Consider the following 27,619-nt stretch of genomic DNA (forward strand, 5'->3'; position numbering starts at 1 on the left):
CGTAATCTCCGGAATGGTAGGGGATAAACCCCTATCAACTACACACTAATAGGGCGACTGCAGAGGCAGGGAAGCAACAGCTATTCATATAGACTGAAAGGGACAGCTATTGAACGGGGGTTTGCATGGCAAGGGTTGTAGACTTGAGTCATCTTAGAGAACAGATAGTTAGACCCACAAGAATAAGTAAACACTTAATAAATCACACTGAAGGAGACGTGCAGAGAAATCAGTGAAGGAAACAGTGGTATCATTAACATCAAGTATACAGTGAACCACGGTTCACCAACATCACATTTTCTCTTTTTTTTTAATGTTTTTTTAATCATTTTTGAGAGTGAAACAGAGCATGAGTCGGGGAGGGGCAGAGAGAAAGAGGGAGACACAGAATCCAAAGCAGGCTCCAGGCTCCGAGCCATCAGCACAGAGCCCGACATGGGGCTCGAACCCTCATGACCTGAGCCAAAGTTGGACGCTCAACTGACTGAGCCCTCCAGTCGCCCCACCAACATCACATTTTCATGTGTAAAGAGCCACAAATGAGACAGGTTTGGGAGACATCTTAGAGACTTTCTTGGTATCAATCGAAAACTGACCGTTGTATTTGTGCCTCGGGAGTCATGGCCCTGCCTGCGTGCCCTCTCACCTCCTTGCAGGTCCAGTATCTTCCAGCATCGGTCTCTAGAGTTCCAGCTTCAAGCGTCCTCTCAAAGGCAGACTTTTTCTCAGGAACACCATCTGTGTTTCCTCCTAAGGCATCTTAGTCTCTGCCTTATCTTCTCCAACCTTTCTTTTAGCATATATGAATTTTGCAAATATTTTTTGAAACCATGGGGAAAGCACTGTATCGGGTGCAAAAGAACAAAAGACAGGGGAGACAAAAAATTGTTTCACAGTCTCTGCCCTCAAATAGCTCTTGGGCCACGTGACTACACAGCCATCATCTGTGATACTGAGTGATGTGCCATGGAAAAGACAGCACAGGGTTCTAGAGACACAGAGCAATAGGAGAAGTCTTCGCAGAATTGGTGATATGACAGTGAGGCCTCTGTGCTACACTCGGTAATTTAAAGTACGTGAACATGTCTATGTTTGTGTTCCTTTCAAAGCGTAAAACAGTCATTGATCTTGGGGCTGGAATATATACACCTTGAGAGATTGACTGAGTCAAAACATCACTCTGTGTTTTATACATGAGGCAAGCGAGACCCACAGAAAGACACGCTTGCTCAGGGGGCACTTTCTTAGACTTAAAAAGTGGTTGTGAGAGTGCTCAGAGGGTTCATGTGCACCGATCAGTTCTATCAATTCATTTTTCGCTGTGCAGGGAAATCCTTCATAGAATTAGATTTGGTCCTTCTGGGTTCTTCACCATCCAAGCTAATGTGAAATTTCGCCTAGTCACATGGCGATCCCAGAGTCGTAGGACCTGGCAGTTTGAAACCAGATTTCTTCTACAGCTTCCTGGCCCATGTTGAACATCTGCTGCAGGTGCTTCCACCCGGTTTTGGCAGTGATCATGAGATATTCTTTGTTCTCCGGGTGTAGCTGGCAAGAGTGTGCAGCTATGACGAGGGACTGACAAAAGCGACCGCACACGAGGAGGAACAAGGCGCCCCTCTCCACAGGTGTCAGTGGGATGATGCTCTCAAATCCGGCAAGGACGTGACCTCCCACGTGTAGGGGACTCTTGCTCTCAATCATCATGTACATGATGGTGATGGCCACCTCAAACACATAGTAGCCGTAGCTCATGTCACCAAAGTCTAAAATCCCAGACACGTGATACATGGCACCTTCAGGGGCTGAGTTGACGGCCTCCACTAAAATGTTATGGTCATTAAGGTCTCCGTGATTGACACCTGAAAGGAGAAACATTAAGCCACGTGAAAACAGGTATTTAACCCCCAGTTCATTCTTCCCACTTCTCCTTTCTCGGGCATGGCCACTCAAGCAATGCGATGAGCAGTCAGAGGTAGAGCTGAACCCTATTTTCCCTGAAATAAAATAATTTCCTCTGAAAAGGAAAAAAGCAGCTAAATTCGGTGGTTGAACTTGCCTTTGCTTCTGATCAGCACAAGGCCAGATGATGGAGGTTATAGTCACTGCGAACACCTGTTAGCGTAAAGGGAGAGGCAGAACCACCCCAAACCAGAAATGTTTAAAAAGAATACATGTATGTTTGTATTGTTATAAGAGGAGTCTAGGGGTGCCTGGATGGCTCAGTCAGTAGAGCATGCAACTCTTGATCTTGGGGTTGTGAGTTGAAGCCCCACATTGGGTGGAGAGATTAAACAATATTGGAGAAGAAGAAGGAGGAGGGGGGGAGGGGGAAAGGGAGGAGGAGGAGGAGGAGGAGGAGGAGGAGGAGGAGGAGGAGGAGGAGGAGAAGCCGCCACCAAGAGTCCTAGAATGAACTAGATGTGTCTATTTTAACTTAGGATTTCCAAAAAAATTTCTTATGACGGGGCACCTGGATGGCTCAGTGGGTTAAGCGTCTGACTCTTGATTTTGACTCAGGTCACAATCTCACAGTTCATGTTCCTTCCAGGATTGCGCTGAGTCGCACTTCCCTGCTCCTCAAGATGTTGGTGTATGGCCATGTGACTTTTTGGTCATTGACATATGAACAGAAGTGATGTCACTTTAGGGCAGAGATTTAAGGGCCAGTGTACAGTGCCCTACATTCTTGCTCCCTGTACTCTAGCAATAGTCCAATTGGTGAAAATCCCATCCATCTAAATCCCAAAGTGAGAATAGTAGAACAGAACTGTAGCCAACCCATGATAGGCATGCAGCCCGAGTTAGAACTAAACCTTTGTTTTTGTAGTCCACATGATTTGGGGGCTATTTGTTACTGCAGCATAGCCTTGCATAGCTGATACACAGTGTGGTATGGGAGGAAACCCAGGCAAATAGAACAGGGGAATAAAATGGAGCCCCAAAACATTTCGTTTATAGCAGAGGTGTACTGCAAAACAAAGAGAGGAAAGATGGCTTTTTTTTTTTTTGAGAGAAAGAGAGAGAAAGGGTGCAAGTGAGTGAGGGGCAGAGAGAGAGAGAAAGAGAAGTGGGACTCACCTGAGGCAGGGCTCGTGTTTACCCAAAATGGGGCTCATGATCACCCAATGCAGGGCTCAAGCTCATGAACCACGGCATCATGACCTGAGCAGAAGTCAGATACTTAACCAAGTGAGCCACCCAGGTGCCCTAGAAAGATGGCTTTTTAATAAATGTTGGTGGAAAAAAATATCAGCCATGGGAAAAATTCACACCATATGTAAATTCCCGATGATTTATAGACCTATTATGAAATGCAAAAGCTATGACATTTTAGTAAGATCATATAGGAGAATATCTTCATGACCACAGGGTAGACAAAAATTTCTACACAAGACACACAACACTAACCATAGAGTAAAAGATTGATGTATTTGAAACCAATAAATTAAGGATTGTTCATCAAAATATATCATAAAGAAAGTAAAAAGGGAACAGAATGGGACAAAATATTTGTAACACATATAACCACCGAAGGATTTGTATCCAGCAATCAATGAGAAAAAAAATCCCAGTAGAAAAACTGGCAAAAGACTTGCATAGGCACTTCACAAAAGGGTTTACCCAAACGGCCAATAAATAGGGAAATGTATAGTAAAACCCCAACAAGAAATCATCACAGGGGTGCCTGGGTGGCTTAGTTGGTAGAGCCTGTGACTCTTGATCTTGGGTCGTGAGTTCAAGCCCCACATTGGGCATGGAACCTACTTAAAAAAAAAAATCATTACATTCTATCAGATGGGCGAAAAGTAAAACATCTGATGATACCAAGGGTGTAGAGCCATGAAAACTTTCATCCTCTGCCGGCAGTAGCATAAAGTCGACATACAACCACTTTGGAAAACAGTTTGACATTATCTCATAAAGCTGCATATAGACATGTCCTATGACCCAACAGTCCTACCCCAGGACCCATGACGTCACACACTCAGTAATCCAGATGAGAAATGAGGGTAGATTGGAACAAGTGGTAGTAGTTAAGGTGGGGTAAAGTAGGTAAAAATGGGGCACATTTGAAGTTAGAGCTGGTAGAATTTGGATGGGAGGCGTGAGAGAAAGAACAAAGTCAAGGCTGCCAAGTCCTAGGGTTGTGATCAGACCAACTAGTGAGTGGTGGGTACATTTTAATGAGACGAATATGAGTTGTGGGGGCAGATCTGAGGGCAAATCAACTCTGTTTTCCTGCTACCACCTCGCACTGCGTGTTTGATTTTTTTTTAAGTAGGCTGCACGCCCAGCATGGAGCCCATCATGGGGCTTGAACTCATGACCCTGAGATCAAGACCTGTGCTGAGATCAAGAGTCAGATGTTTAACTGACTGAGACACACAGGCGCCCCACCCCCTTGCATTATGTTTACATAAAGTAAACGCTATGGATTGAAATGTGACTGCCCCGCCACCCCAACAATTCACATGTTGAAGCCCCACCCCCAATGTGGTGGTATTTGGAGATGGGGTCTTCAGGAGGTTGACGGGGTGAGATGAGGTCATGAGGGTGGGGCCCTCATGATGGGATTTATGCCCTGATAAGAAGAGACACCACAGAGCATGCTTGACACCGAGAGAAGGTGGCTGTGAGCCAGGAAAGAAACTGCCCATGACGGCACCCCAGATTTCCAGCCTCCAGGACGGTGAGAAATAAATTACCGTTGTCTACACCCCCTGGTACTTTGTTAACGCAGCCCAAGCGGAGGCCACAAGGGACACATACTGCCTCGGTTAGGCTTGCTAGAAATGCCCCTTACTTTCTTGTCCTTTGACTAGGCTTCACGCTCAGTCAAGAGGCTGGTTACACCCTAGAGAAACTGTTCTCCGTGTCCATGAGGAGATATGGACTAGCGTGCTCACCAGAGCCCCGTGATGTAGCAGAAAAAAAAAAAAAAGGGGAACCCACACAAATTCTATTAACAAAAGAACAAACCAGGCCAAAAAAATTACAGTATGTTCGGGGAGCCTGGTGGCTCAGTGGGTTTGGCGTCTCGATTTTGGCTCAGGCCGTGATCTCACGGTTCATGAGATGGAGCCCCACCTCGGGCTCCGTGCTGACAGTGTCGAGCCTCTCTCCTCTCGCTCAGCCCCTCCCCTGCTCACACTCACTCTCCCTCAAAAATAACTAAGTAAAAATTACAGTACATTGAAATAAATGGTGGTACGCACATACTCTGGAATACTATTCAGCAGTTAACAACGGTGAACTAAATGAACTGGAACTACAGGTCAAGTGGATCAATCCAGAGACAACACTGAATAAGAAACGCAGGTTGCAGGGGCACCTGGGTGGCTCGTCGGTTAAGCGGCAGACTTCGGCTCAGGTCATGATCTCGCAGTTCGTGGGTTCGAGCCCCGCGTCGGGCTCTGTGCTGACAGCTCAGAGCCTGGAGTCTGCTTTAGATTCTGTGTCTCCCTCTCTCTCTGCCCCTCCCCTGCTCATGCTGTCTCCCTCTCTCTCAAAAATGAATAAACATTAAAAAAATAATTTAAAAAAATAAACTTTAAAAATAAATAATATAAATAGCAAAAAAAAAAAAATACTTATTTGATCAGAGGAATACTCACATTCTCGAAAATCACCTAACTTGGTCAGGACCTCGCCCTTGAACAGCTCAATGACCTGTGTGACGATCTCTCGGTTTTGGCTCTGGCCCAAGGCATACAGGTACTTCTCCAGAAGAGGAACGTTTTTCAGATTCCAAATGAAGTTTTCTCGACGGAGGCAACTTAACTTTGGGTGATGGAATTTCTAAATCAAAGGCAAGAAACTCTTTAGAGTCTGGAGAGTCGGAGCGACCGCTACCTCGAGCTCCACAAACCCCCCCCAGTGCTGGTCCCAGGAGCGCACGGGAGGGGCCCCACACTCAACAACTCGCCCCATTTAATCCCCCCACAAAACAATGACTGCATATTTGCACAGGACCTCATAGCTCTGAGGGCACGTGCCCATCTCGCTTCGCGCCCATGATGGTGTGTCAGGGATTAGCCACAGCCTACGGCAGGGCCGGAGGCGGTTACAGAGAACTCTATTCTCCCCACGTGACCTGCCGGCCCCTCATCACCTCTCTGACTTCACCTTCTGCTGCTTTTGCTGACTGTCCTCCAACCACCCTGGCTGGCCTCCCTGCGGTTGGAGAACACGCCAAGCACGGCTCCACCTTGCGGCCTCTGCGTGTGCTGTTTCCTCCTCGTGGGATACTCTTGCCCAGACCTCCGTTGGTCCAGGGTCTTCATTGCTACCAGCTCCTTACTCAAAAACCACCTTCTGTGGAGGGCGCCCTGACCACTCCATCTAAAATCTCAGCCCTCTCTCCAATGCTTCAGATCCCTCTTCTCTGCTTATTTTTTCTTCTTAAGGTGCGGCACATATTGCTAACATCCACCATACTCCACCCTCGCGCCTGCCTGTCCTCCCTAGAACGTAAGCTCCACAGAGAGGAGTTTTGTGCTTGGTCCCTACGCCTGGAACGGTGCCTGGTGCACAAAAGACACTGCTCAAGCAGTATTTGCCGAATAAATGAGCATTCTTACAACAGAAAATTCTAGAACTGCCAGGGCCTTTAGATTTTGACCACTCTATCTGAGGTTTGAAATGGCTTTGACCATCGTTGCACAAAAGGGGAAACTGAGGTTTGGAGCAGGATAATGAGTTACTAGTGGGGGGCTGAGGGAGGGCTGACCTGTCCCAGAGTGGGGGGATCACCGGTGGAATAGTGTTTCTCCTGTGAGAAATACACTTTACATGACAACCCAGGATACTGCCAACACACAGAGAGGGGAAAAAAAGTCCATAAACGATACGTAGACTATTATGTGTGAGATATTCTGGTGTTCTCCGTTGTATTCTATTTCTTTAAAAATGTGCCTCTAAATTCATTCTAACGTCCACTCTCGAGACCTGGGGTTCCAAATCCTTCCGCTGACGTCCCTGCTTTCGCCACCACGTCCTTGAAGTAGCCTCGGTTTCAATACCTCGCACAGGAGGTACTTTTTACCCTTGAATGGTTCTGCCCTCTTCCTTCTGCTGAGCTGAACTGTCTCAGCAATAGTGTCCCTGCTGTGGGATGTCACTGGGACATCCGTGCCAATAGTGTCCCTGCCGTGGGGTCTCGCTGGGCCGTCTGGGGCCGTCTGGAACACGGTCAGTGCTTCTCCCACATGACTGTCTTCCATGTACTCCCGGACAGGGCTCCTCCCCCTCAGAGCTTTCTCTTCTGCAGAGTCAACCTTTCTGGTTCCTTCCGTGAGTCCTCACATGACAGGGTTTTGAATTCCTGACCACTGGTGTGTTAAGTGCCACTGCAGATCACAAAAATACTCTGCATAGTAAGCACTAAAACACTGTTAGAAGCTGTGCCTTCTGGGGGGTAGCACTGGAACTAAGAATGGAGATGATAGGGAAGAGAAAAAAATGTTCATTTTATGCCTTTCAGTACTGGGTGAAATTTCAACCATGCATATTTCTTACTTTCATTTTCTTAAGTTTATTTATTTTGAGAGAGAGAGAGAGAAAGCGCAAGCATGGGAAGGGCAGAGAGAAAGAGGAGAGAGAGAGAATCCCAAGCAGGCTCTGTGCTGTCAGCTTAGCACCTGATGTGGGGCTCGAATCCACGAGCCATGAGATCATGACCTGAGCCGAAACCAAGAGTTGGACGCCCAACTGACTGAGCCCCCCCAGGCGTCCCTCTTACTTTCATTTTTAAAGAAAGTAAAATATAACACTCTTGCCGGGCTTCCAATGGAGCAACGGTCCACTCGGGAAGGCTCTGAGTCGGCTCCTAAAACGGTGGCACTGTTAGCCATGCAGCCCACAGGACACCCTCTCGGCTCCGGCAGGAGAAGTGGGAGACCACCCGGAATCCAGGCCAGGAGTCACACACGGCTGGGTTTCAACAGGCTCTGCCACTTAATATCTCGGATCTGTTTCCTTGACGGTGAAATCAGAGTATCAACACCAGCTTCCCAATTGTCTCTGATAAACTAAGACACGAAACAAATCAAGACCTCATAGGTAGCGGGTGCTCAGCAAAGGTTTGTTGAACATGAATGTTGCAGCCAACGCGCCCAACTTCTCTGGCCTTTCTCTCCTGGCTCCTCGGTGCGCCACGCCGAGCGCCTAAGGGTTTCATCACTACTGCATTAAATGTAAACATCCCGACTGAAGGGCACAGATGGTTAGACTAGATAAAATAGCAAGACCCATGTACACACTGCTTGCAAGAAGGACTCGTAATATAGAGGCTGTGGGCATAAAGCAGCCAAGAATTTTTTCCACTCAGTCTCAGGAGATTGTAAATATCAAGTCTCTGGGACAGAGGGCATAAAAATCCCCTAAATCTTATTGTTGGGGTGTTCCCAGCCCCGTCCCATCTCTTAGCTCCTGCTAAGTCTCCACCTTACTCTTCTCGCTAAAGCACCAGCCGGATGGAAAGAAACTGTGGGCAGAAGCAAGGAGTGACTCGGGCAGGCTGACCACAGTAGCCACAAGAGGGGCACAATGTGAGGTCAGTGGAGGCTGCTCTGCTTCGTCTACGGCAAGAAGCCTTTGCCGGCACAGATCTCAGCAACCACCAGCCCCCATCTCTGATAGTTCTCCTAGTTCTCCCCCTCTTCATCCCTCCTGTCCTCTGCTCCGGGCTACAAAGGCCACCTCGTGACTGATGTCAGGGGAGAATGCTGCCTACTTGTGCGCGGGGCTGTGACCCAGCAGACACAGGTGCGAACCCACGTCTCGCTCAGCCCCTCCCTCTCCCACAGGCTTCACATTAAATCAATCACCAACTTGGCTCTGTCTCCAAAAGATACCTTGAACCTTTCCTTCAAGCTTGAGGAGACCTTCAAGCTCTCAATCCGCGTTTATCTGATTATTCATTAGCTTCCTAGATGCATTTCCTGCCTCCATTCTGGCTTTCTGCCAATCCATCCACCACACTGTTCCACAGAGTGCTATAAACTAGAAATCTTTGCCTGTTTAAAAACCCTCCAAAGTCCCTAAGCTCCTCAGTATCGTATATGCTGATGTATCTTATAATCTGACCACGGGATGTTTCCAACTTTATCTTCTGTCTCCCTCAGGCTTAACCCCTGTATTCCAAGCATAACGAATTACCAGAAGTTCTGGAACATGATCATTTACCGGCATGGCTGTAGCCTCTAGCTAGAAAGCCCTCCCTCCTTCTTCTCTGACTGATGGGTTCCTAACTTTTAAGAACCAGCTCATAAGTTGCTTCTTTTTTTTTTAATCCAGTCCTCCTTGAATACCTGCTATGTGTTTCACACCGTTAGACAGCAAGGGAAAAAGACGATTAAGGCATAAACCAGGGGCTCCTCGGTGGTTCAGTCAGTTGAGTGTCCGACTTTGGCTCAGGTCGTGATCCCGTGGTTTTGGGTTCGAGCCCCACGTCGGGCTCTGGGCTGACAGCTCGGAGCCTGGAGGCTGCTTCAGATTCTGTATCTCCCTGTCTCTCTGCCCACCCCCCACCTCAAAAATAAATAAACATTAAAAAAAATTAAAAAAAAAAAAAACAAAGCATAAACCATCTCTTAAGAAGCTCACTGCTTCTGGGGCGTCTGCGTGGCTCAGTCGGTTGAGTGTCTGACTGATTTCAGCTCAGGTCATGATCCCAGCGTCATAGGATAGAGCCCTGCGTTGGGCTGCGTACTAAGCATGGACCCTGCTTGGGATTCTCTCTCTCTTCTTTTCTCTCTCTCTCTGCCCCACCCCCTGCTCACGTGTGCTCTCCCTCTCTCTCTCTAACAATAATAATAAAAAAGGAAGCTCACTGCTTCTCATGAACAATACGTAACAGGAAGTGCAAATATGCAATAATTACGATACCATATGTGGTAGACTGTTGTTCTGATGTCCCCTATGAATCATGCTTCCTTTATTCACACCCTATGTAGCTTCTCCCAGTTGACTTTGGGATTAGACACATCACTTGCTTTGGCCAATGAGACACTAGCTAGCATGATTCAAACTGTCTCAATAACTCAATAACAGGCTCAATAACTGTCTGTGAACTGGGATTTGTCCCCTCGGAGCACTTTCTCGGAAACCAGCAGCCATGTTGTAAAGACGCTCAGCCATCCTGAAGGATGAGACACCATGTGACAAGCAGAGGCCACATGGAGGACTGAGCTCCCAGCTGAGTACAGCTGCATGAGTGACCCCAATTAATACCACATAGAGCAGGAGATCCACTCAGTCAACCCATGGAAACATGACAAATAAGTCATTATTGTTTCAAGCCAGTAAGTTTGGGGATGACTTGTTACACAGCACTAGCTGACTGGAACATAGCCCAATAAGTACAGTGATAGAAGGATGTCCAAGTTCAGAAGTAGCAAGAGAAGGAAGTGGTCAATTATGCACAGCACAGGAAGAGAAAAGGTCAGGGGAGATTTCACAGACCTGGGCAGAAAGGAGCCTTACTGTCATAAAATTCATGCATCTAAGACCCTATTTCCTTCATCACAAACCTTAGGAGGCACCACACATAAAAAGGGAGTCTGACACTGGGTCTATCTTTTAAGTAAAATAAATCAAAACTAGGGGCGCCTGGGTGGCTCAGTTGGTTAAGCATCCGACTTTGGCTCAGGTCATGATCTCACAGTTCGTGAGTTTGAGCCCTGTGTCAGGCCCTGTGCTGACAGCTCAGAGCCTGGAGCCTGCTTCAGATTCTGTGCCTCCCTCTCTCTCTCTCTGCCCCTCCCTCACTTGTGCTCTCTATCTTAAAAAAAAAAAAAATCAAAACTAAACAAAAAATTCTTATAAATAAGATAAAACCGCAAATCTTACCTCCAGTGTCTTATCCAATTTGCCAGCTAGCCTTCCAATTTCATACAGTAGCTGGGGGCTGATGGGGATCTCAGCTATAGGCCTTCCTGGGAGGTAAGTCAGGAGCCTCACCAAGTAGCTTGCGATTTCGGAGCCACTATCTAGATGGATGGAAGGTTATATCCTGTCAATTATTCTCCAGAAAATGGACTTTCTGGCTTTGTAATTATTATCATAGAGAAGAGCAGAAATCACAGAAGAAGAGAAATGCATGAGCTAACCTAAAACCAGCCAGCAGGATTTTATGAAGCAGGACTGGGCAGATCGGCGCAGACAGAACAGACAAACCTCACAGCCCCGGAACCAGGCACTTACACACCAGCAGTGCTCCAGTCCCAGCTTTGCCGGCCTTAGCACTAAACATAAATTGCCTGGTCTGGCAAATGGACCTAAAACACGTTTTCATAAGTTTATAATTGAGGAAAGTGTGATATAGAGAAATGACAGGTTCAGAGGCTTCTTCAGGGGCAAACGGGGGGGGGGGGCGCATAGCCTGTGTGTCGGGGCCTGGATGGGGCCTCACTTGTTTGGAGCCATGCAGATTATGACAGAATGGGTGATCGTATAAGAGGGAAATAATGGTCAAGATTTAACCTTTAACAAATTCCAGGGCTGAGCTGATTTCAGGCTGCTGCTTAGAGAACTCTACAGGTTCAGCTTAGAATTTTGGCAAAATTAGAGGGAAATGGGCCAGAGTCTCACAGACGAGGACTCCAGTCTTAGGAATATGAAGCAGTGGGTCCCAGGTTACCATACACAGAAATGACAGAGCTGGGATCTAAAATCCCTGATTTCTAGTCCTGTGTTCTTTCTTCCACACCACAGCACCAAGATACACAGCTGGTCTGATGAATAAAAATCTTTCATTATTTTTCTGTTAAAAAAAATTTCCCCTAACTCCACGTGTCCTTAGTGCCTCATCCATCAAGACCTTCCTAAGGGGAGGAGTTACACCAGATCCCAGCTCTAACCACTTCGGAATCAGAGCCCCTGATCTGCACTTGGGTGATGCTGTGGCCTCCCCCAGCCACTGAACAAATAACCACATCCACGCTGGGAGTTATAAACCTGTTCTTGATATTCCCACCTGTAGCCAAAATGCAGTAATGTACATGCACAGGTGATGACGAGTGACGTGGTAATTTCTTACCTGTGGACACAAGAGAGGTTAGGTTGTCTCCTTTAGTGCGACACACAGAGGCTGTTGGGAACCCAGCGGCTCTCAGAAACATGACGATGTGACTCTGAACTTCAATCAGCTCTGGAGTTTTGCTCGACTCAGTGTTGCTTATTTTGAGGACATACTCAGTCGGGCCATCTGTAGTGTCTTTGGTTCTTGAAACGCATACGTGAAAGTTTTGGTCATCGTAGCTAGGAAGTGGCTGGATCTTGGAAACTTTTAACCCAAATACCGATTCCACTAATGCAGAGGCTTGGGTTTCACTGAAAGCGGGCTTGGTGAGAGCCTGTGACTGAAGATCATCTCCACGTGACATTATGTCTAGAGAAAACAAAAAAACTAGGAAGAGACATATAATGAATATATTTAATGAAGTGACGTTTCTTAAGACAGACCAATAATGTTGCTCAATATTGATTCTATAGTTCTTACTATTTAAAAATTTTTATTTTGATGTTTATTTATTTTTGAGAGAGAGAGAAACAGAGTGTGAGCAGGGGAGGGGCAGAGAGACAGGGAGACACAGAATCCGGAGCAGGCTCCAGGCTCCGAGCTGTCAGCAAAGAGCCCGACGCGGGGCTCGAACTCACGGACCGGGAGATCATGACCTGAGCCAAAGTCGGAGGCTTAACCGACTGAGCCACCCACGCGCCCCAATATAGTTCTTATTATTAATTTTCACTCATAAAGTTAAAAAATCACATCAGCAAATGAGATAAAGAAGTGGGTGTTTTGGCAGGTGAATAAATTCCCTTGCACCACAGATTACTTTTAAACTCACCTTGCAAAGAGAAGGTATGTTTCCAGGGACAGGATACAGATGAGGAAAGCGCCTGGTATCACCTCATCCAATTCCTGCTCTGCTCCCCCACTTTATTTATGGGGAGATTTGGGTCCTGGGAGGTGAGAGGCCTCACCCAAAGTGACATACGATGTAACAGTAAGGACTCGGCTCTTGACACTCCTAAGCCAGGGTTTTGTCCCTTTGACTATGTTACCATCAGTTTGGGGCTAAAATATAAGCTGAAACACGGTGGTCTTACTCTCCTAGCCCCACTTGGAATTCTAAGGCTCACCCTCCAGCTTACCACGCACGCTCCCGGTACGCCAGTGTGGGCTGGTGCGCAGAGCATCATGGGAGGCACAGGTGGCGATGTGAAAGCGCGCCTAGCGGGCTCTGTAACCCCAGAAAAGTTAACTCTGGCTTACAAATATCCGAACAATAAAAAACTTAAGAGCTATTCAAAACAACAAGTTATAAGGCAGTAAGTAATAAACGGAGGGTGCCAAAGAAACCCTGGGTTAAGTACAAACCTGACGTGTCTGAATTGACACTGAATGACTCCATTTACCTTAACTCGTAAAGAATACATTTTCTCCGGCTAAGAGGAATAAGGGCTTGAAATAAAAATGTTACGTGGGGCACCCGGCTGGCTCTGTCAGTGGCGCGTGTGACTCTTGATCTCGGGGTTATAGGTTTGAGCCCCACGTTGAGGGGGGAGGTGAGTAGAGACCACTTAAAAATAAAATCTAGAGTGGGGGCGCCTGGGTGGCTCAGTCGGTTAAGCGTCAGACTTCGGCTCAGGTCACGATCTCACGGTCTGTTGGGTTCCAGCCCGGCTTCGGGCTCTGTGCTGACAGTTCAGACCCAGGTGCCTGCTTTGGATTCTGTGTTTCCCTCTCTCTCTCTGCCCCTCCCCTGCTTGCACTCTGTCTTTCTCAAAAATAAATAAACATTAAAAAATTTTTTTTAGTTAAAAAATAAAATAAAATCTAGGGGCACCTGGGTGGCTGTCGGTTGACTGTCCAATCCTGATTCTGGCTCAGGTCATGATCTTACGTTTCATGAGTTTGAGCCCCACGTCAAGCACTGTGCTGACAGTTTGGACCTGGTTGGGATTCTCCCTCCTTCCCTCTCTCTCTGCCCCTCCCCAACTCTCAATGTCTCTGTCTCTCTCAAAATAAATAAATAAAACTTAAAAAAAAAAAATCCTGGGATGCCTAGGTGGCTCAGTCGGTTAAGTAGCCGGCTTTGGCTCAGGTCATGATATAGTTTGTGGGTTCGAGCCCCACATCGTGCTCTGTGCTTGACAGCTCAGAGCCTGGAGTCTGCTTCAGATTCTGTGTCTCCCTCTCTCTCTGCCCTTCTCCCATTCATGCTCTGTCTTTCTGTCTCTCTCTCTCTCTCTCTCAAAAATCAATACACATGTTTAAAAAATTAAAAAAAAAAAGAAATCCTTTAAGTTCTAAAAAAAAAATTATGGGCAGTTACGTAAAATGAAGTTACAACTGAGTTTCTGAAATGGTGTATGAAATTAATACATGATAGCGATTCGGAGGAGAGAGAACTGATACAGCCTGAGGAAGATATTCTTGACAATAGGGATCTGAACTGAGTATGACTTGGGCAGACAGGATGGGGGAGAGTGTTTTCTTCTCCTTGGTGACACGGCCCTCTGCTCACACGCCCGGCATCCCCAAAGCATCTCGTGACACAGATACAGCGATGTGGGGCTTCTGAACACACTTCAAGGGCCAAGTAGCTAGGGTCCTTGTATCCTCCCTCCCCTCTTTTTATAAAATAGTTTTATTTCAATCCTCCCTTCGTACTAAGTTGTAAATAATTAATAACATCTTGGGGTAGGTTGCATTTTAGGGCACGATTCTGACTGTTGTTCAAGGGATGTAGTGTCATATAAAAAGAATCTCATGGGGGTGCCTGGGTGGCTCAGTCCGTTGAGCGTCCGACTTCGGCTCGGGTCATGATCTCACGGTCCGTGGGTTCGAGCCCCGCGTCGGGCTCTGTGCTGACGGCTCGGGGCCTGGAGCCTGTTTCCGATTCTGTGTCTCCCTCTCTCTCCACCCCTCCCCTGTTCATGCTCTGTCTCTCTCTGTCTCAAAAATAAATAAACGTTAAAAAAAATTTTTTTTAAATAATAAAAAATAAAAAGAATCTCATGAACAGTTAGCTCTTATTGATAGAAATAAGAAGCTGTTGCTTCTGGCAGGGAGGTGGCAGGAGAAAACTTTCTGGAGGAAAATGGCTATATTTTTACTGTGCTTTGGTTACATGGGTGTATACATTTGTCAAAACTTAGCTTAAAACTTAAGTGAGCGTAAGATCTGTGAATCTCACCAAATGTAAATTTACATTAAAAAAAAAAAAAAAAAAAAGCCTGTGTGAGAAACTGGCTAGGAAGAGGGTTGAAGGGGCGTCTTAGAGCTTTCTCAGAGTCCCCAAATCACCATATGCCTGTTAGTGTGCAATCACTTCGGATCTATGAAACCCAAAGCCCAGCCCACCGCGGTGAGGACAGCGAGGTAAAATTCAGGGAGGCACACACAGGATGTGACCCCTTCCTGCCTCAGCCCCACACTGTTGCCTGATGACTCCAGAGATAACAGGAATATTCGTCTAACACGCCATTCCCCTCCGCGTCCCCGCCTTCCTCGACCCTCTTTCCCGCACTGATTTCTCCCACCTCCAAGCCCGCCCCAGCTGCTCAGTTTCCACCACCTGTTATAGTTCCTACGGTCTTGCTAATCACTTCTCATGTTTACTTTCTGACCAGAATATTTGCTTTCAGATTTTGTTCACTAAAGATGTTGTAAAAACGCCTGAATGGGGTTTCGAAACTTAATCTTTGCACCTGAAACCTCCGGGAACCAATATATCCTACCACACTGCGTTTGAGCTTTAAAACTACATGAGATTATGAAATTCCGGACGAAACAGGGGAGTTATTCTGCATTTTCCCTCCTCTCCAGACGTTACCCCAGCGCGCCCTGCACACACCCCCTCCGATTCCTTCTGCGCTGTCCTCGCGCCAGGCCCCGTGCAGGTCTGCACCCCAGCACCCAGCCCAGCCCCGCCCCACAGCGCGCCGCCGGGGATTCCGGTGGTCTTCCCGCTGCGGCAGGGGACTGGTGGGGGGCGCCGGGGCCGCGGAGGGGACGAGGAGGAGGGGGCTGCAGCCCCGGACCCCGCCCCTCCGCCAGGGGGCCCCCGGAGCCCCCAGTGCACCCCCAGGCCGGTGCCTCGGCCCAGACCCCTGCTCTCCCCGGTCGGCTCACCCGCAGCGACCTCGGGTCCCGAGAGGACACAGCTGACCCGCACCCCGCGGTCCTGAGGCGGCCCCGGCCAGCGCGAGCCTGCAAGCCCCAACTTCTGATTGGCGCCTCGCCATCCCCCTCCGCCAGTCAGTACACAGTGCTGGGGGGCGGGTCCGCCACGCCCCGGCCCGCGAGATCCGGCTTCTGATTGGCCCCTCGCGATCCCCCTCCGCCAGTCAGCGCAGAGTGCTGGGGGGCGAGGCTCGGCCGCCGTCCGCACCGCCCCGGCCCGCGAGATTCGGCTTCTGGAGTGGCTTCCGCAGCTCTGTCCCTCCTTCCCTCGGTGGTGACCCCACTCAGAATCCGTCTACCTCTCACAGAACGGCATCTCTTGTTTCTGATTGGCTCTTGTGGATTCCGCCCCGCCCCCTTTCTGCCCCGGAAGAGCACCTCGCAGTTGGGTCGAGTCCCTCCGCGGCTCAGAGCGCCTTTTCCACCGGGCTTCGGGGTGATCTGCTTTCCCTTGCCTCGGCCTCCGTCCAGCTGCCGCCGGAGTCCGTTCCCGCGCGGCCCGAAGTTACCTCCCTAGTGCCGCGGGCCCACGCGCCCCTCCGCCGCGCGCCGACCCCACCTCCGGCTGGACTCGGGCCGCGGCTCCAACTTGCACTCGCTCCCAGGCCCGCGGGCCGAGCAGCAGATGGAGGGGGCGAGAGGGCGGGCCCCGGCTTCCCGCGGCTGGGCCCAGGTAGGGCCTGAATCCCCTGCAGGAAACCGCCGTGTGCCCGCGGAGTGGGGGATCCCGGTGGTCGGGGGCGCCAGGCAGGACTTCTCGGTGGGTCGGGGCTCTGGCCTGCTGCGCGGCCTCCGTGGTTCTATGCCCCCTCTTGCCCCCTGCGGGTACCGCACCCCTCTCCGTGCGGGTACAGCATCATCCCCCCTCCCCCGTGTAGGTACTGCACCCCCACTTTGGGTACAGCACCCCTCCTCTGTGCGCCTACAGCATCCCCCGTGCAGGTAATGCACCGCTCCCCTGTGCGCGTACAGCACCCCGCCCCCACCCCGTGTGGAATGAGGCATGGGGATGAAGACTGAACCGCCAGAAAATGGTGACAGATGAAGAGTCAGGGCTACTAGCTCCACAGTGGCCTCCTTTCCACCCACAGGGTCTTCTTTAGAAACACTGTATTTTGTCATTTGCCCTTTCATTTTGGGGCTTGAACTCACAACCCCAGGATCAAAAGTTGCATGCTCTAGGGACTGAGCCAGGCAGGTGCCCCCGCCCTTTCATTTTAAATGAGCATCTTTGTCTTTAATAAATCCTCACACATAAATCTTTTGTGCATTTCCATTTATGTCCTTAAAATACCCTGCTCGGTCCTATCACTGGGTCTAAGAGAATGAACATTTCTAAGGCTTTTCATATATGCTGCCAAGTCATGTTTTTCCTCAAAATGCCAGTACTGGGTATCATAATGTAAAAATCTCCACCAGTCTAATAAGTGTCATGTCAATGTTGGATGAACAATGTTTTTCATCTCCACCTGGCCACCTGGGACACTTAAGTAGTGGCTCTTAGAGTTCAGTGATCAAAACTTGGAAGGAACAGAATGAACAATCTGTAGGCTGAGATTGCAGGCACGATTTTGTATCATAAGATGTCCTGTCACACATAATAGCCGTTTATGAAACTTTCTTTACAGTGTATTGCAGGTTGTTAAAAGTGTTCAAAACTCCGTGACCACACAATCGTCACCACACAGTCACATTTTGTGGGGATTACGTAATACAGCTGCTTTTGCAATACATGTTCCAATTTTGAAGTACACTGAACACAAGCCTAACGGTTTGGTATTTTGAAAAATTATCAAACAACTCACATCAAACCAAAACAAATAGGCTGGAGCTACACTAATTTATAATTTAAAACCTGGACTGGCACCAAGTGGAAACTGGCAACAGAGGCACACTGTGAGACTCCCTTTGTGCTCTAGTATCCAAACCGCCAGCCTGTGCCTGGGTGGGATGAGCCTCTGTAATGCAAACTTCACAGAACGCTGAAATGGAACCTTCAGAACATCTCTAATCATGTGCCAATCTTGGTTCCTGAACACCAGATCTTAATAAACTTGACTCACTCACTTGGGTTGCTATTAAGAGTGGTAGCAAGGGCAGGTATTTTTATTTAATTTTTTTTTCATTTTTTAAAATTTACATCCAAATTAGTTAGCATCTAGTGCAGCAATGATTTCAGGAGTAGATTCCTTAATGCCCCTTCCCCATTTAGCCCATCCCCCCTCCCACCACCCCTCCAGCAACCCTGAGTTTATTCTCCATATTTGAGTCTCCTCTGTTTTGTCCCCCTCCCTGTTTTTATATTATTTTTGTTTCCCTTCCCTTATGTTCATCTGTTCTGTCTTAAAGTCCTCATATGAGTGAAGTCATATGATATTTGTCTTTCTCCGACTAATTTTGCTTAGCACAATACCCTCCAGTTCCATCCACGTGGTTGCAAATAGCAAGATTTCATTCTTTTTGACTGCCGAGTAATACTCCATGGTATATATATACCGCATCTTCTTTATCCGTTCATCCCTCGATGGATATTTGGGCTCTTTCCATACTTCGGCTGTTGTCGATAGTGCTGCTATAAACATGGGGGTGCATGTGTAAGGGCAGGTATTTTTAGACCAGTGGGCAGCTGACCATATTTACAAAACATCGCTCCAGGACAGAGGCCCACGGCCCTGGCTCCCAGCTCTGGATGACCTGATTCACGGGTCACTAACGAGCGGCCAGCAGAGGGAAGAGGTGTCACCGTCAGCTGACCCTAACATAGAAGCCGATGAAAACACAGCATCTCCATCCTGCATCAAGAGAAAGCCATTTCTGGGGCACCTGGGTGGTTCAGTCTGTTAAGGGCCTGACTTTGGCTCAGGTCACGATCTCACGGTTCGTGGGTTTGAGCCCCGTGGTGGGCTCTGTGCTGACAGCTCAGAGCCTGGAACCTGCTTCAGATTCTCTGTCCCCCTTCCTCTCTGCCCCTGCCCTGCTTGCACTCTCTGAAAAATAAACATTAAAAAAAAAAAAAAAAAAGCCATTTCTTCCCATAATAGTTTATAGCATGAGACCACCAATTCAGTCCTAAGCGTTCACTTTAACATAAAATACCTCCATAATGAAAGATGTATAGCATGAAAGTTATGTGCACAGGTCCAACTCCTTCACTACTATGTATTTAATGTTTACTTTATACATAAAGTGCTTCATGAGGCACAGACGAATCAGAGAGAACCAGAATCGGTAGGTGTAAGTTACATTTTCAGCTTGATATCAAGACTCAGTCAACAGGACAGGGTTGCTTAGCACAGCGGACAGTCTCCACCTCATGAATGTTCAAGAACAGGTTGCCCAGCTGGCTGTCACTTGTAGAAGGGATCCTGCTGCCACTCAGAGTGCAGACTTCTCAGGTATAAAATGTGATTCCATGAACTTATGTACCTGTTGAACAACCCCCAGATCGAGGTCAACTTCACCGACTGTTCCCACTGGCGGGCTATGCCCACCGCACACTGTCACCTTTTCATTCTCCTTGGCCCCAGACTAGAAAGGAAGGCTGGACAGAGGGACGAGGACGACCGTGGCTCACGCTCTGGCAGCCACACTGGGAATGACTAACATTTCGGGAACATCCTCAAAGAGGAATTTCTGGATGCCATCCTATTTAAGTTACGGTGTTTTAGTTTTAATCACCACAAAACATTTTATAACAAGAGATGTGATAATACAATTTTCTTTATTAAAAATAATTTACAGCATCAATAACATATACACAATTGTCATCAACTGAACTTTGCCTCCAATATATTTTTATACAATACTTAACATTATTGAACTTAAAACTGTTACACTGTTTTGTTGGCTTTAAATAATAGACAATGATTTATAGTTACTTGAGATACGTGGTTTCATAGCCATATATGTAAAATTGATAGAAACATCGGCACTATCACACTTCAGGGGAAAAAGCCACTAACAGAGCCTAAATCTCTCCCCCTCTTTATTACTCCAAGTCAAACTAAGACAGAGTCAACACCCAGGATCTCAGTACCTTCTCCTAAACCTAAAGGCAAAAGACAGGTGTCTTTTAAAACCACAGTAAGACGTCAGGTCCTAGCGTCGCGTCATCCTGTCACCCACCACCGGGAAGGCGAATGCACGTGACACGGTCACCATGTGCCGGCACCCTCTGCTCTGGCTTCCTCTTAGCTACGTGCACTCTGCCTTTGGAGCCAGGAGGTCAGCTGCCCAGCAAACACTGAGTCGCCAAGGCGACTGGCATCCCTCTCATTCAAGTGTCAGCCTAGAGGCAAAAGAGGTAACAGCAACCACCGTCACCTTGGAAGCTTTCCAGCTGTGATTAGTGGCCAACTCCATGGCTGGACGGGAACCCCCACGCACTTTGCTGCACAGGAACAACGACCACTGAAGGCAGGAAGTATGGCAATGGCAGGTGGCGTCATTTTTTTAAAGATGAAAACAATGCTGCTATTGGCAATACCTTTGAAAATTGTACTTGAACTTCCAACACTGATCTGCTGCTCTCGTGTGCCTATTATACTTCCTTTCCACAACACTGTGCATTTTTTTAAACAAAATTACTCAGAGATAGTCAACAGAGGAGGTAAATGAAACAACAAGAGCCAATAGATGTCACATCTTCGCCAACAGAGGGTGCGGCCAGAGGCAGGACCGCGGGGCGCACAGCCGGACTCTGCGCCGAGGGTGGCCGCGCTCCAGAGCCCTCTGCCCGCCGCACGCTGGCGCGGGGCTGAGAGCCCGGACAAGGCGGGCTGGAAAGTGAGCGCTCGGGTCACAGGGACCACCTGTGTCATCGTGACCTTGCGTCTCGGCTGCCGCTGATGACATCCAGGCCTCTGCCCACAGCTACGTGATACAGCACGGCTGAAAAATGACACAGAGGTGTCTCCACGGTCTGGAGTCGCCACTTCTTCCAAGCACGTAACAGGTACTTTAACATTCGACGTGTAAACCCTCCCTTCCTAATTCATGTTTTCAGGTAAATTAAAAACACATGCACCGACAGATACACAGGCATAATAAAATATCGCGAACACAGTATGCAAGTACCAAAGAAAAACAGTTACAAAAATTTAAATAAAGAAGAAAAATCATTCTGTCGGACTCCAGTCCATGTAATTGTCTACAGACAATTGGCAGAATATTTTGAAAGGATTACGACTGTGTGATTGTTCGTGTGCAAAGCTCTCCACAGTCACACCCGGCCTGGCGGTTTCGGCACCCTATTGACACGGCTCCTCCCGTGTGACAGGAGCCGCCCCCGAGCCCCAGGGGCCTCACTGGGTCAGAAGAAGAGCCCCATGTAAAAAAACACCTCTACAATTAAACTTTCGCCTGCTAGGTTCAGTTTCTTAATTTAAAAAAAGGCATAGGACTTTCTAGAATTAATTACCCAACCTTTCTCTTAAAAGTGGCGAAACGTCTTGCTGACAGAACACTTGCTGTGGCGAACAGACACGTACAGAGAGAAAACGGGATATTCAGACAGCAACAATTTAAGTGTTTTATCCTGATAGTCAGCTTTGGTTAAAACAAAAACATAATTAATAGAATCATGCATCCCAGATAAAATAAGGATTCAAAAAGACACAAAACCAATTTAAATAATTAAGAAATAACCAACATTTAAAATATTCTTAAGAGTTGAGCAACCATATAATTTAGGGTGGATAATTTAAAAGTCTAGAGGAAATAATTTCAGCATTTAACAATTAAGTAAAGTTCTCTTTAACAACTACAAGAGTGTGGAATTTTGGTTAATGATACCTAAAATAATAGGTTATAGGAAGTAACAGTATCACATAAAGTGAGCAAAATAATCTAATCCAATTAATATAATACCATCTGAGGCCGGCCAGAGGGTCACAGGAGCAAATTACTGAACGGTATGTGATCTGTAGTTTCGCCGGTAACACGTGATGCTACACAACCAGCTCCGTCTTCGGGCCTGGAGGAACCCTTGGTAACACCGGACAGGGTGATCTGGTCAGGGACAGGTCCTGTCCCTTGTGGTTTGACTGGGACTAGGAGAACCCTGGCTTATAGTACAAACATGAATGCCAACTATGTCCAGTTCAATTCTGAAAAGGAATTAACGTATCTGAGAGTCCATTTATGATCAGATTCCGATTTCCACAATTTTAGAGTCTAATCTGGCTTCTTACATTTCAACCCGCTGGTCTTAAACCAACAAACAGTAGTACACAGTTTTGTAGGTGCAAAACTAAACAAACAACTTCAGGAAGGTTATTCATATAAGAATCTTCAACACAAATTCAAATTCTGCCTTTATTTACAAAATGGTCTGATAAAATACCCCCGTACTTACAGCCTCTCCCACAGCACACCTCACACGTTGATTTTAGCAATGTTAATAGCACCATTCGTATATTATTTAAAATCAGAAAGATTTCATTTCAGTCACTATGTTGATTCATAATCATTTACACCCACGGTGAGATCGGGGAGCGCACGGGACCGTCTGCGGCTCCACGGCCAGGATTCCTGGATCCAGCACAAAAGGCTTTTTGTATTTGCAGTTACCAGTTCGGAAAGGTATCTGTGTTGAGTAGATACTATGAGAATTTTCGTGCCACAAAGTTTAATAATCCTCCGTGTTTGTATAATGTTACTTCCACATCATTTTCAAACGAAGCAATCACGCCGAATACTTTTCCAGTGCTTGTCTTTAAACAAACAGAAACATCTCGTATGAGCGGTGAAACCTTCCACGTGTCCCTCAGACCAGCTGTCCTCACATTCAATGACTGTACCTGCCAGACTCTGTCTGAGAAACCTCCTGCCTGGAAAGACCTGACATAGCTAGCCACGGGCTTCATGGCCAAGTAGAAAATCAGGTCCTCTTACCCATATTTCTACATGACAGTTACCGTATCATCCAGAACACCCAAATGACATAGATTTTGACTTATAACTCGAGAAATGTTACTGTTTATTTTATTTTTGAGAGAGAGACAGAAACAGAATGTGAGCAGGGGAGGGGCAGAGACAGAGGGAGACACAGAACCCGAAGCGGGCTCCAGGCTCCGAGCTGTCAGCACGGAGCCCGACGTGGGGCTCGAACTCACGAACCTCGAGATCGTGACTTGAGTGGCTACTTAACTGACCGAGCCCCCCCAGGTGCCCCATTCATCGACATTTTATATTAAATATTCGCTGCATGTTACATCGGCCACTTTTCTTTTTTTCTTACTTGTAAGGTCTGTGTTTCTCTAACCCTGAACACTCAACTCTGGCTTCTCCTGCAGCCACGTATAAGCCCGGATTAAAAGCAGATCAGGACAGGGGCGCCCGGGTGGCTCAGTTAAACGTCTGACTCTTGACTTTGGCTCAGGTCATCTCACGGTTCATGAGTTCTCACGGTTCATGAGATCTCACGGTTCATGAGTTCGAGCCCCGTGTCAGGCTCTGCTCTGTGAGGAGCCTGCTTGGGATTCTCTTTCCTTCTCTCTCTGCCCCATCCCCATTCACACACTCTCTCTCAAAATAAATAAATAAACTTGAAAACAATTAAAAAAACAGATCAGGACAGAAAGAGCGGACAACCAAGACAAGGGAGCGGGCACGTATAACTGGAAGCCCACGTGTCTCCTTTTTTTCTGGACCGTCTAGTGCTTTCTCCTTTTCCTCACAGAATATCAACTACATTAACGTGGGTCTGAAGAAACAGGAAACAGTCATCTTAAACTACAATTCACGCTGACATTAGTATACAAGACACGATGATTGTTTTTATTCAATTTACAACCATCTAGTTAGGTATACACCATGTAATCACGTACTTGAGGATCTTAGAGATACCTTTATATTTAACGTAACTCCAGGAGATAGTTCTTCAGGAAACGTTAAAGAAAATGTTTCTCTGCCAGAGAGGCCCAAGGAATCTGCATTTTCTCCCGGAAGGAACTGAAGCGGAGCTATGCCAACTCCAATCAAGTGGTCTTTGTGAATTTTTTCATAACTTTCAGCCAAAACAGCTTTCACACCCTGTAACAAATGTGCATTTTATTTCTTCCAATCATCTCTTGAACATTGCCTTCTTGGAGCATTTTAAAGGGAAAAAAATTCTACCTGTAGCCTATGAAACTTTTTTAACTGAACACTGCATACTAAAGGACAGTAACGTATGAAAGTATTTACAGATTTTTATGTATCTTTAAGTAGCTCCTTAACTTCTACCCACCCCTCTGCCTTTCCAGGGCTGAGCTCGGCCAGCATTGACCAGAGCGAGAGCCCTGCAGTGGGGCGGCTGCTGGGACTCCGACAGGGCTCAGGAGAGTCTGTTTGATCCTGGCAGACCCCACGTGCATGCTCCCCAGCACTGGCTCTTAAACGGCCCCTAGAACACAGGGGTACACAAGGACGTCCCCACAGCAATAGGGAAACCGGGTGCGTGAATTCTGGACATGCTTAGAAGTTACAGGCAAGTGACTCGTTGAAACCACAGAAATCATCAAGCGTAACATTTAGAGAGTGACACTGATAAGGCTCAAGTCCGTTCTCAACAACTAAAAACCTATTCTCTGGAGAAAACAGGCCGGAGAGGCTCTAGCTCCAAGTTGCCCAACTTCTCCACCGCTGTCCTCCTAAGGAGCTCCTCACGGACACCCACCCCCAGCCGTGACCTCCTCCTCGCCGCCCTTCCCAAACTTGAATGCCTCAATCACAGCCCGTGGATCTGTTTAAGAACCATGTGGCTTTCCACCGGGGCTTTCCACACAGGAGGAGTACAGTTCCCACCCCTCTGTGGCTGCTGCCACCCTGTGGAGAACAGGTGTCCTGGACTGAGGGGCACCGGGCACCGGGGTGGGGGTGAGAACAGCATCAGAAACGGGAATTAGCTGCAAGTCTGTGCCTGGAGTGCTGCTCCTTCTTCGGGAAAACTGGCCTCTCAGAGAGAACACCTGCAGGCACGGACGTACGGGGCTCTGCCAAGGAATCCAACCATCTATGCCAAGGCCCGACAACTGACAAAACCCAGCCCGCGCCCCCAGCTTGTAATCAGCGTTTCAATGTCTGACCGAGGAGACAGCCTAGGATCAAACACGAGGAAAGCCTCCAACAAAGAAAACAATGACAAAAGACTTCTGAAAAAAGGGAACCTGCACTTATAATTACTCTTCATATTAGTTACAATTAGTATCTCAGAAAGAGAAGACAAGTGGGCTCATTCCTACGACTATGAGTATTCACATTTTCGGGGGGGAAATTAAAGATTCAAGAAGAATGAAGTGCGCGTGACCATGACAGCTATGAGGGCTGTCCTGACCGCCTCTGTGCGTGAGAGCCGGGCAGAAAGCACCTGTCCGGACCATCCTCTCCAGCGGACCCCCATCTGTGCTTCGGCAAAGACACAGGTGCACGGGAAATGCCCTCCTGGCAGGCAGGCAGCCAGGTGCCATCATCTCCTACTAGTACAACCGGGCCACTTGGCCCACCGTCTGAGTCTGTAAACGGAAAGGGGGCCCGTAAACTAGCAGCGGGCACACGGAATCCGTTACCGAGCACCCACCAGTTTCAGACCGCACCTCCTTTCCCTCTACCACACCGACCTCTTCAGGAAGCTTGATACAGGAGTATTACGATGCAACCAGGTTGAGTACAAAATGATTACTTAAAAAACCCCACGGATATGAGATCCAAATAAGCAGGAGAAATCCAAATGAGCAAAATATACTTTGATAGTATGTTACTGATAAAAGGGAACATCTGAAACTCAAGTTTAAGAAAATAAAACTTAAGGGGCGCCTGCGTGGCTCAGTCGGTCAAGCGTCCAACTTCAGCGCAGGCCATGATCTCACGGTTCGCTGGTTCAAGCCCGGAGTCAGGCTCTGTGCTGACAGCTCAGAGCCTGCTTGGGATTCTCCCGCCCTCCGTCCCTCCCCCGCTTGCACTCGGTCTTCAAAAATAAATAAATAAGCTTAAAAAAAAAAAAAAAAAAAGATAAAAGTTAAGAATCAATACCAGCAAATATGGTCCTTTGGCAGCCCAGTCTCTTGAATTTCCCGAACCATATTTCTTTCCTGCTAAAATAATCAGCGGGACACCTTCTTTCTGGTACAGCTCTGCCGCCTCAAACACATCTAGCTGTTTAGAACAAACACAAAAATCTGTAACACAAATTCGGATCTAGTTAGCTAGCAGTTGCCTAAATGCTTTGTAAACGTCCTTACCGTCTGTCCCGATGGAAAATGAACTGTTTTGGGAGCCGGTTTCCCAATGAACTTATTGAACAGCTTGATGTTTGCAAAAGTGCCTCTCGTCATGACCGCGTCATTGCCCCTCCGGGCTCCATAGGAGTTGAACTCACGAGGAGTAAGGCTACAAGAGAGTCGTGAAGTGGGTTTCATTCCGGATGGGAAATAATCACGTTACTGATTTTTAAAACTTACTCAAAAACACTTCTTTTATGATGGGAAATTTCAAGCGTGTGCACAAGTAGAGAAAACAGCACGGTGAATGCCCAGCTGCCCATCATCAAACTACAGCAACCAACCCACTCTCCCCGTCTCCTCCATGATCATCCCCTATTAGGCTACTTTGAAGCAAACGCACGTAACATATATTAACACTATATACCTCACTATTTTTCTTTGAAACATATGAACGCTCAAAAAATATTACTCAATACCAAAAAAAATAGCACAATTTCTTAGTATCAATCAAACAGCCAGTCAATATTCCAAATGCCTCCAAATCTGGAATCAACCATTTCTCCAAAAAACGGTGGCTTGTATTGGCTTCCCTGCTGAGAACAGAGCACTCCTATGAAACCTCGCCTAAGTCGAAATGGCATAAAGGAAGATTATCCACCTCCTTCCAGAAATTCACATTGTGCTGCTCTGCTTTTACCAAAGACCTACATGGTATGTGGGTGATAACGGCCTTTCCCCGTAAAAGCAAAAACCTTTAGATTTCTTTCAGTTAGAGAAAACCGGTACTACCATCGGTCCTTCATACAAGCGAAGTGCAATGCCGGCTTGCAGACAGCGGGGACAGCGACACTAGGAAGCAGCAGACACCGTAACCTGGTCGCTATGGGTGTTCATTGCTGCTGGACTGGTCACAACACATGTGACCTTCTAGGCACAAGAAACGACTCAGTATAAGGAACAACCAGCAACCGACTTTTAGGAGCCTCTAACCTGGTTTCTTACGTAAAGGCAATACGTTTTGTAAACCTGTACATTTAAATTTCTTACTTCAAAATAGAGATGATGAGAGTTTCGAAGGATCTTAAAAACAACTCTAACTGATGAGAACTATTGGATTAAATGCACTGACAAACTCATACCAGAAACTAAAAAACACGTAAAAGTTATGTATCTGAGAAGAGTGGGGACTTTCTTTTGGTGGATGCTATGTCACAATTGT

At 47.4% G+C, this 27,619-nt stretch overlaps 2 protein-coding genes across 3 annotated transcripts in view; both read right to left on the reverse strand.

Moving 5' to 3' along the window:
- Window positions 1–549: 549 nt before the first annotated feature.
- HYKK (hydroxylysine kinase) lies at window positions 550–16,281 on the reverse strand. 2 transcript variants are annotated; one of them, XM_040493423.1, is made up of 5 exons: window positions 16,148–16,281; window positions 12,044–12,394; window positions 10,855–10,994; window positions 5,619–5,802; window positions 550–1,862 (listed from the first exon to the last, which is right to left on the reverse strand). In XM_040493423.1, the coding sequence occupies exons 2-5, from the start codon at window positions 12,387–12,389 to the stop codon at window positions 1,402–1,404; spliced, it is 1,131 nt and encodes a 376-aa protein (XP_040349357.1). In that variant the 5' UTR covers window positions 12,390–12,394; window positions 16,148–16,281; the 3' UTR covers window positions 550–1,401. The 2 variants fall into 2 exon arrangements, with proteins under 2 accessions (XP_040349357.1, XP_040349356.1); XM_040493422.1 differs by having other exon boundaries at window positions 12,044–12,412.
- A 3,619-nt stretch (window positions 16,282–19,900) lies between these two features.
- The window catches only part of IREB2 (iron responsive element binding protein 2), a 45,207-nt gene continuing 37,488 nt past the window's right edge, over window positions 19,901–27,619 (reverse strand). Inside the window, exons 19-22 of the mRNA XM_040493424.1 lie at window positions 26,419–26,566; window positions 26,210–26,332; window positions 24,047–24,232; window positions 19,901–22,911 (exon numbers count right to left, since the gene is read on the reverse strand). Of these exons, the coding sequence (XP_040349358.1) occupies window positions 22,801–22,911; window positions 24,047–24,232; window positions 26,210–26,332; window positions 26,419–26,566 (568 nt within the window). The 3' untranslated portion in view covers window positions 19,901–22,800. The remainder of the gene's footprint in view (window positions 22,912–24,046; window positions 24,233–26,209; window positions 26,333–26,418; window positions 26,567–27,619) is intronic.

This window comes from Herpailurus yagouaroundi, unplaced genomic scaffold (assembly GCF_014898765.1).
Source record: "Herpailurus yagouaroundi ecotype Mexico unplaced genomic scaffold, PumYag 185, whole genome shotgun sequence".
Taxonomy (NCBI): domain Eukaryota; kingdom Metazoa; phylum Chordata; class Mammalia; order Carnivora; family Felidae; genus Herpailurus; species Herpailurus yagouaroundi.